The following is a 9,627-nucleotide window of genomic DNA, read 5'->3' as shown; positions in this document are numbered from 1 at the left end:
GTGAAAGACGGTTGCTTGTGTACACTTCTGGTTTTTCATTCTATTGGATGGTTGTTTGTATACGTTGCTAGTTATTGATTAAGTATGCCTGGTTATGTAATTGTGCATTGATTCTATTGGATGGTCTGTGTTGGATGGATTCTGGTGGATGTTCTTTGTTGGATTTGGTGGTTGTTTGTGGTGTTGGAATGGCCAAGGGAATGCATGATTGATGGATGATGGGTTATGTTGGATGGTTGTTTCTGTACAGTCCCATTTGAATGTTGCCTAGGTGTTCTTGCAAGTCAGTGCTTGTGTGTTTGTGTATGAGTCCCCAATAAAGTTTGTTGAGTGTGAAAAAATTCCAAATGATGAATGGACTCACTTTGAGTTGGTTGTGTAGGTTTGTTTTGCTCCAACAAGTGTCTTTTAACTCTTGTTGTTGAGGTAACAACCTACACCATGCCACTAAAACAAAACCAAAATCCCTGATGGAATTCATTGTTCAATATTCATACTGAAATTCATTTAATAGACTTCAAAAACTTACATTTTCACATACCCTACACCTAATCATTCATTACATGACTGCCTGGGAAAAGGACATTTTATCTACCAAAATACACATAACCAAATCATAGCATCAACAAAAAAAACCAATTGCTTACTTTACACCAAAACCAGTTCTGAGTCCATATTTGGTTATGTGTGGAAGTCTTGTTGTCATTGAATGATGGTGTTGTACCTAGTCTGCATCAACCTCTGTCTCCATGTAGTCTGCATTCTGTTGATTAGTTGGGATAAAAAGAGTGTTGAGGTGTTCATCTGCATGTTGAATGAGTCCCCTTTCAACTTCCAAAAACTCTGGCAGAAGACCTAGGCTGTCCAACCTTTTCTTGCCCATGTGTGTGGATTGAAGTTGTTCCCCCCTTCTTTCTCTAAGATCTTTTTCATTACACCTTGCAAAGTGATCCATGAGTACTTGTTCAATACTAGATCAAACCATTCATAAGCCTCATAGACTTTCTCTATTGACTCATCAATTTTAGTGGGAAATGACTAGTATTGCAAGGATTGAATGACCTTGAACAAACCAAAATCCAGTACATTCAAATCTGGAGATTGTGCTGGCTGGAATACCATTTGGATGTTGAATCCATGTGTTGTACATGCTGTAATGAACTCATTATCCCTTGGAATTTGATGTGGCTTAGCATTGTCCCATTGAATGTATATGTCCTTAGACAGACTGGGATGCCATTGCCTGTAAAGTGCTGGAATGATGTTGGTCATGAGCATTTTCCTGATTTCTTCTTTGGTCACACTTTGCACAACCTTTGTCTCCATGACCCTTGCATCTCTATTCTTGCTTTTCTTCTTTGCCCTTTGCTGGTAGGTGAATGGAAAAATTCCATACTTACCATCATGTAGCATATATCCACTTAAGTCATAAAGGGGCTTACCAATCATCCCGATGAACATAGCCTCAATCTTGTATCTCTTGGACTGCATGCTGACATCTGTATGGGTTTTCTTCCTTTGTAAGAGGTAGAACCTCCTTGTTTCTGGGTTCATATAGAACCATTTTTCATCTATATGTATAACCTATTGCATATCAATGAAAGTTGGATCTCCAACTGCTAGGATAGGGTGAATATGGGCTAATGCCCACTTGAGTCTTGCCACTTTGTGATTTGATGTGAATGCTGGATGGTTGGCGCTTGTATGTGTTCTTAATCTGCCCTTTTTCTTCAAGCTATGGAGGTATCCATGTGATACTTTCAGAGCAGCTACATAACTCCTCTATGTTGTCCTTTTGTATACAGGCACTGATTGCAAGTACTCATCTGTAATAATTCTGGGTTTGGGTCCTGTTTTCCCCAATTTTTTGCTTCTGACATCAATGACATTCCTTTGTGCTATACTTTGTTTTACAAACTGCAAGACCCTCATTGATGTGCTTCTATGAATTTTATATTTTCTTGCCATTTGTGACAAACACCCTCTGGGTAGTTCCCCACCATGCATGTGCAATAGGAAGTCATCAACAATTTGCCGTTTTTGTTGCACTGTTAATTGCTTTCTACTTATTGGTTGTGCCTCTTCCTGATGTTCCTCTACACTACTGTCCCCTCACTGTCTTCATCCATGCTGTCATCATCTGTGTTGTACTCCACTGGTCCCTCATTTAGCAGTTGGTCTATGTCAAAAAAATCATGATCATAGTACTCCTCCATGTGCTGTGTGTCCCTTTCTCTTTGCTTCCACAGATTTGAAGGATGGTGATGTAGTTTTTAGCTGCTGGTTTTTTTGGAAGTGGTGTTGAAGCGGAACCCCGCTGCTGCCCTTATTGTAGGACTAATTGTAGTGTAGGCAGTAAATATTTTGACTTAACAAGCTTTTAATTTATGGGGTATTTTGTGAACATTGTTGGATGCTTTAAATGCCCATGGTGGGTATGGTTGTTTTTGAACAAATTTGAACAAACTTGTATGCCTTTTATACTAGGCACTTTATATTTGAATAGTTTGTCATTTATTTTTGGTTAAATTTAATGTTTTGGTCAACTTTTGGTTTTTGGTGGGAAATCAAAAAAATTGGCCACGAAATTTGATTTCCACCAAAAATTTGAAATGGGGAACCATTTCACAAAAAAGGGTGGGAATCAAAAAATTGGTCAAAAAATTAGGAGGGAACCATATTTCCCTCCTTTACCCACCGAAATTCAGAATAATAGGGGGGATTAGTGGTCCCCTCCACCACCTTTTACCCACTATCTAAAACCTACCCAAAAACAAAAATAAGTGGGACCCCTTCTTTCCCTCCATTTTCCACCTTAATTAAACCACCCAAATTTAATTAAAACCCCCTAAAAGTTTTGCCTACGAGTCTGCATTTTACTCCTTTGTTGCGGATAACTCCGGGCGGAGGGAGTAGTTACTCATTTGTAAAATAAGCAAACATTTCTTTGATCATTTGGGAAATGAGTAATCAATTTTTTGCTCATTTAGCAAATGAGCAAATAATTAGTTGCTTATTTATCAAATGAGCAAATACTTAGTTTCTAATTTAACAAATACTTAGTTTTTCTTTCTCTAATGTTTCCTTTAAAACCTTTTTCCGTCGTCCTTAGAAGCAACTGTCTTGAACTTCCTTCCCTTATGTTGTGGCTGTGTAGAACCACCAACAACTCCTAACTGTGATGCCCCTACTGTATCTTGGTCACCACTAACAACTCCTAACCGTGCTGCCCATGCTGCATCTTGGTCATCACCAACAACTCCTAACTGTGCCCCTGCTGTATCTTGGTCACCACTAACATTAGGAGCAGGATCTATCTCAACAGATGTCTTGCTCATACAAAATATTAGAAAACATATCAATTTGGGTAGCCTTGATGTTAGTGGGTGTCCTCAGCTAAAGCACATGCCATCAGAATTAGCAGGATTGACTTCTCCTAATAGCATAAACTGACCCTAAGGAATAAACTGGTACAAACTATAAATTGACCCTAAGGAGTATGTTATGATAGAGAAGCATAGGCTAATAAATTATCTAATGAACAATTGGCAAATAAGCAATCAATATTTTGCTCATTTGTCAAATGAACAAATACTTAGTTGCTAATTTAACAAATGAGCAAAAACTTAGATGCTTATTTGTAAAATGAGCAAATAGTTTGTTGCTCATTTGTCAAATGAGCAAACGTGTATTTAATCATTCATTAAACCAGCAAGCATTTCTTTGCTCATTTGTGAAATGAGCAAACATTAGTTTGCTCATTTGTAACATAAGCAAATAATTAGTTATTCATTTGGAAAATAAACAAACATTTCTTTGATCATTTTGGAAATGAGCAATCACTTTTTTGCTCATTTAGCAAATGAGAAAATAGTTAGTTACTCATTTGTCAAATGAGCAAATACTTAGTGCTAATTTAACAAAACTGCAACTCCATACTAAAAATACATTTCATTAGATATGCTATACAAAATCAAAAACATGATATTTCATAAATGAGCAACAAAACATAAAATGAGCAAGTTTTATCCAAACAATAACTATTATACTAACCAATAAAACATAACATGAGCAAATAAGAAAACACGTACATGAGCAAATAACTAGTATCATTAAAGGTTTTTTAACTGTTGTACAAGAAAAGTTAGTTAAATCAACTATAATTTACATTTCTCAATCAATAGACACAACTAATGCAATTCTCCAATAAAATCCATCACCAACAGTTAGTTCAAAATACTTGTATTATTCCTATTAAAAATTTGATCCTTAAATAAAAGAAAAGGATGGGAATGAACATGCATAGTATGAACACTATTATATAGTTCTAGAGTAAATAATAGAACCAAACTCCTTATTTCTCTCTGACTACGACTTTCCATAATTTAATATAAATCCTGCAACTATATAATACGAGGGAGGTTTACCCTTGCTATGTGCTGGAATGAGCCTTCTGTGAGTACCAAGTTTAATGTTGAATGTGTGCACTGCCGAATCATGCAGTACCTTGATTTCAGCCGAATCATGCAGCATGGGTCACATTAGGCATTATCAGCAAAAGTAAAATTTGGTTCAATCAATCTATAATTTCATTTGATATGTAGCAGCACAGAGCAGAAAAGGCAGTATAGTGCACTAGAAATGCATAATTCAATGCTGACCAATATCCTACTTTGCATCCTCTGACCACAAAACAATGTAGAGCAATCAAATCCTATCAAGGGACCCTCCTTAAATCAGCAATGATAACATAAGTAGCAATTAAACCAAATCCAATTCCCAGTTGAGCCAGCTACGGACTAGAATCAATTTAAGACCAAAAATCTTCTTAAAGACTCTAAGAGAGTAAGAGCACATTAAATTTTAATCAGACAGTAACAAATCAACAACTCAAATGCTAAAAGGGGGTGGGGGGAAGAAGAATAAAACATTACATACAAAAATACATTTTGTTAGGACCAAGAGCTTCAAGAAAAAGGGAAAGACAATGGATTCCTTACTTCCCCTGTCTTTAAAAAACTCTTTAATTACTCAACATAAAAGAGGCCATACATTGCAACCAAAGTAAAATCAAACCCGAACAAAACAAAAGGAGAACCACAACGACATTCATACTTTACATATTCATGTCGAAGATCAACCCAACATGTAACAATGACTGTCAATTTTTATGCCTGATCTCATTGAGTCATCGTTCCTATAAACAAAATAGCAGGATTATTGAAACTTCAACAGTTCAACTAATTCCAGAGAAAGAAAAATATTATTGAGAGTTGCTTGATTCCTATCAAACAAAAATCAGAAACCTTCAAAAGAATAGCATTACAAAGATTCATTAAACCTGCAAATTTTAGAAATAAAGGTAAAATAAAGTACAGTTGCAGCATCCACAATATACAAACTCTTGTTTTACCTACATAGTCAGGTTGGAAAATTGACTGCCAGATATATGGACATTCAGACTTTTCATGTATATCACAGAAGAATTATTTAACTTTCGGAGAAAGCCAATATCCATAATTTAATGTGCTCACACTACACACGATACACTGGACACCAACACAACTCTCCCAAACAGCCACACAACTACACACAACACCACAGCCATTTCAGCCGCAATATTGATACTATTCGAAGGAAGCAAAATATGATTTCAGCCATTTCTATCACTAATGAAACACAAATATGCATATAGCAGCATTACCAAATCATGCTAGAGAACTCAACATACAACTCCACATCTATACAATGAAGTTAAAGTCTCACATTCCATGGCTAGCCTAACATACAACTACCACACTCTAAAGGCAGAATGGGCCACAAATACATGCTAAAATACAATATGTAATTATGATCAAGAATAGCAACTTATGCAAATTATGATTACCCCTCGGACTAAATGATATGTATTTAGTTAATTAGAACTCAAACATATGTAACATCATATCAGAGACTTTTATCAAACACTTGGTGTGCACATTACATTCCCTAAATTAGAACTCAATTATTATTACCTTAAAACACAAAACATTTACACTGTATTATTTGACAAGTAACTAGAAAACATCAAAACATTACATGTCCAAAAAATAAACACAATTACATGAAATAATTGAGCAAAAACGGACTTAAATGTCCACAAAAACACAAAATCAGAAAACTATCATCAAAATTATCGACACAAACACAGAATTCATAAAATTTTATGATGAAATTGAAAAAATCGAACACAAAGTGATAAACTAAGCCAAAAAAATCGAACACAAATTGAACAAATTAAGCCAAAAAAACCGAACACAAATTGAAAAAATTAATCCAAGAAAATCGAACACAATAAGCGAAAATCACCTTGACGAAGAATTGATGAAGTTTGAAGAAGAATTGATGAAGAATCAGAGTAAATAGCAAAGGGAAATAGAGCATAGAGAACTACGAATTGAGAGATTGAAGGAGGAGAAAGAAAATAACTTGCAAAATGAAGGAGGAGAGAGAAAACGCTGATTTTATTTATTTTTTTTTAAATTATGTTTGGCCGGGACAAATGGTAGCCATTGGATGCAATTGATCCAATGGTTGTAATATGTCCTCACATATACCTGGTTCTCACATAAGGGATGTGATCTCATATGATCCCATTTCTATATATATATATATACACACACACACACACACATTAAGTAATTTTACATTGATGTTTGACTGTGCAAACAATTCCATACCCAAAATGTTTATCTAAATAGTTCAAGTAATATTTGCTAATATATAAACCTATATAAGGACATTATAAAACCAAATTTTATATGTATTTAATTGTCCAACAATATTGTCACAATATTCCCATCATCATTCTTCCTCCTTGATATACACCATGTGGTTCATCATCATATCACCATGTACCTATATATATATATAAAACAAACAACTAAATTACATTAGATAATAAAATCATTAAATCATATCACTCTACATAAAAAAAAAAAAGTTAGTTTAATTTCTTATTAGATAAAATTGCTAAAGAAGGCAATAATACATATTTGTCATAATACAATGATATATTGATATCAAGCAAGCCTATATAATTTTTTTCAAAAAAAAGCAAGCTTATATAATTAATCTAAGTGTCAAGAAATTAAATCAAGCCACAAATTCATAATTAACACTTTAATTTAGAAACACCCATAAATATTAATCCAAAAAAATAGATGAAAAATGAAACAAAATCCCCAAGAGAAAAATAATCTAAAAACATATTAAAAGAAATAGAAGAATTAAATGAAATTATAATTAAGAACTTGAAAATAATTATAACATGACCAACACTAGTTGTAAAAATTATTCAATACAACAAGGCATTAGCTAAATATTCATTGATTTAAACATGTCAATAATATTAAAAAAAATTATGTAAATTTATAATAAACACACTAATACTTCATATATGAAAATATTAAATAAATAAAATTCACATAACAAAAACTTACAAAAAAGATGGTAATTGAAATTATTTGAAGCTTGATGTTGGAACTTGAAGAGAAAGAGACAAGATAGATATATAGAGAGAAAGAGAATACAAGATAAACATTAAGAGTATGTACAGTAAGAATTTATTTCGGAAAATAATGATGTCCTGCCGAAAACAATTTCAAATTTTTGGAAAATAATGGAAGCGAGAAACAAGGCGTGTAAGCATTTTCACATTTTAACAACTAATCCGATGGTCATTTTTAGACAGTTACAGTAGCCTAAAATTTAGTTGCATTTGATAGGCTGATGCAACGGTTATATTAGGATTGTTGCAATAGCTTACAAATACGCTGCATTAGTCTTATCCGTTGTATTGAACCGTTGCATTAGCTATCATCGTTGCATTAGCTTTAACCGTTGCATTTGATCATTGTTTTTGCTCGTTTATGTTGTAGTGGGAATAGCTGAAACGGCCCCTAATTATCCCATACTTAATGTAAAATAAAAGATAAAAATTTCTGCCGCGCCACAGAAGTTTCTGCAGCGCCACGGCAATTTCTGCCGTGCCATGGCAATTTCTGCCTTGCAACAGCAATTATGCCGTGACACGTAAATTTCTAGTTTTCATTTATCCTCGGTGCCTCACTTCTAGGGTTCCGTAGCACACCTCTCACATTTTCTCTATAAATACGAGGCTGATTTCATCAGTTTCGGGGCACCAACACACATTTTCATCATCATATTCTAAGCCTTAAACCTATTTTCCTAATTACATCATTTCTTCCTTAAGCACTCCCCGGAGTCCATACAACACCCGAATGAAGTTCCATACTTAGGCGTGAAAGGTAGAATCGATTGAGGATTTGGACCAAATCAAATCAACTTTAATTTAATTTCAATTTGATTTATTATTCTTTAAAGTTGCTAACGTTTTATTCATGATGAGCAATTGAAAGAAGCGCAGAACGTGAGTAATTTATTCAATTACTTACTATCATTATTTTTATTGCTAGTATCATGATTAGGGTTATAATGCTTTGTTTGGACTAATGATGTTATGATTAAATTGCTTCCAATGTTAATGATGATTTTATTGTTTTTTTATCACCATATTGCATGTTTAAAGGGAACATGTAATTGAATATAACGACTAATAAGATAATTTGGACGACCGATTTAGATTCCTTTTTAATCTTGTTGTTTAATCAAGTGATCACTAATCACTAGTAGAAAAAAGCAATTGCCAAGCAGTTCAAAAACCCTAAAGGGAAGCGGTTTTGAACCACTAGGGCTAAGGGGGTCGCCCATTGCCCCCTTGTAATGGGCAGCGGTTTGAACTGCTTCCCATTTAGAGGGAATGGGCAGTGGTTTAGGCTCCTAACCGCTGTCCATTTTCATTTCACAAGTGAACTGTGAGGCATAATGGGCAGCGGTTTGACCCATGAACCGCTGCCCTTCAATACCCAAAATATTATTTTTTTTTTTTTTTTTTTTTTTTTTTTTTTTTTGTTGTTGTTGCTTTATTCAGCTAAATTAACTGCTAAACACTTATACATATACATATACAAAATAAACATAAAACTCTTATATTTTAATTAATAATTGTAATTTACACTTAGCAAATAAATGCAAAAAATATAATTTTACACAGCAACTCCAACAGCGTAGCAGGGGCAACATCAACTCAGAAGCAGAACAACAACATCGCATAGAGAGATATGGGAGCACAGAGATAGAGAGAGGCCGAGAGGGTGAGTGGGTGAGGACGCAAGAGAAAAGGTTGAAATGAGGAGAGAGAGGACGCAAGAGAGTAAGGGTACCCATGTGAGAAAATAAAAATAAAAACAAAAAAATAAAAAGGGAAGCGGTTCCGTCTCTGAACCGCTGGCTATTTACCTCTTTCATTAATTTTTTTTTGCTAAGGTGGGTTTTCGGAAGCGGATTTCATCAACCGCTTCCTATTTGTCGTTGCTTAATTGCTTTTTTCTACTACTGAATGTTTAGAATTATGTGTGCATTAACATTCAACCAATTTAGCCTAATATTAGTTTGGAGCAAATTGAATCTTTGTTTGTATGCCTTTGAGATCGCAAGAATACTTTTCACTATAAGAATCGAGTAGAGGCCAATACAGGCGAATGTGACTCCATGACTCACTTCGTA

General features: G+C 34.3%; 1 protein-coding gene across 1 annotated transcript; it reads right to left on the bottom strand.

Moving 5' to 3' along the window:
• Positions 1–1,038: 1,038 nt before the first annotated feature.
• On the bottom strand, positions 1,039–2,216 carry LOC110738304. The gene is made up of 2 exons (XM_021918668.1): positions 2,106–2,216; positions 1,039–1,584 (listed from the first exon to the last, which is right to left on the bottom strand). Exons 1-2 carry the CDS (start codon positions 2,214–2,216, stop codon positions 1,039–1,041), a joined length of 657 nt encoding a protein of 218 aa, XP_021774360.1.
• Between the last annotated feature and the right edge of the window lie 7,411 nt (positions 2,217–9,627).

This window comes from Chenopodium quinoa, unplaced genomic scaffold (genome assembly GCF_001683475.1).
Source record: "Chenopodium quinoa cultivar QQ74 unplaced genomic scaffold, ASM168347v1, whole genome shotgun sequence".
Lineage (NCBI taxonomy): Eukaryota > Viridiplantae > Streptophyta > Magnoliopsida > Caryophyllales > Amaranthaceae > Chenopodium > Chenopodium quinoa.
Note: the sequence above shows the minus strand (reverse complement) of the source record. Positions and strands in the feature narration are given on the sequence as shown.

What these genes read in the sequence shown, in the direction of transcription:
- LOC110738304 (XM_021918668.1), bottom strand. Translation starts at nt 2,216, where the DNA reads ATGGAGGAGTACTATGATCATGATTTTTTTGACATAGACCAACTGCTA. An exon ending in ATGAAGACAGTGAGGGGACA is followed by an intron (nt 1,585 to 2,105) that starts GTAGTGTAGAGG and finishes GATATGCAATAG; the next exon opens with GTTATACATATAGATGAAAA.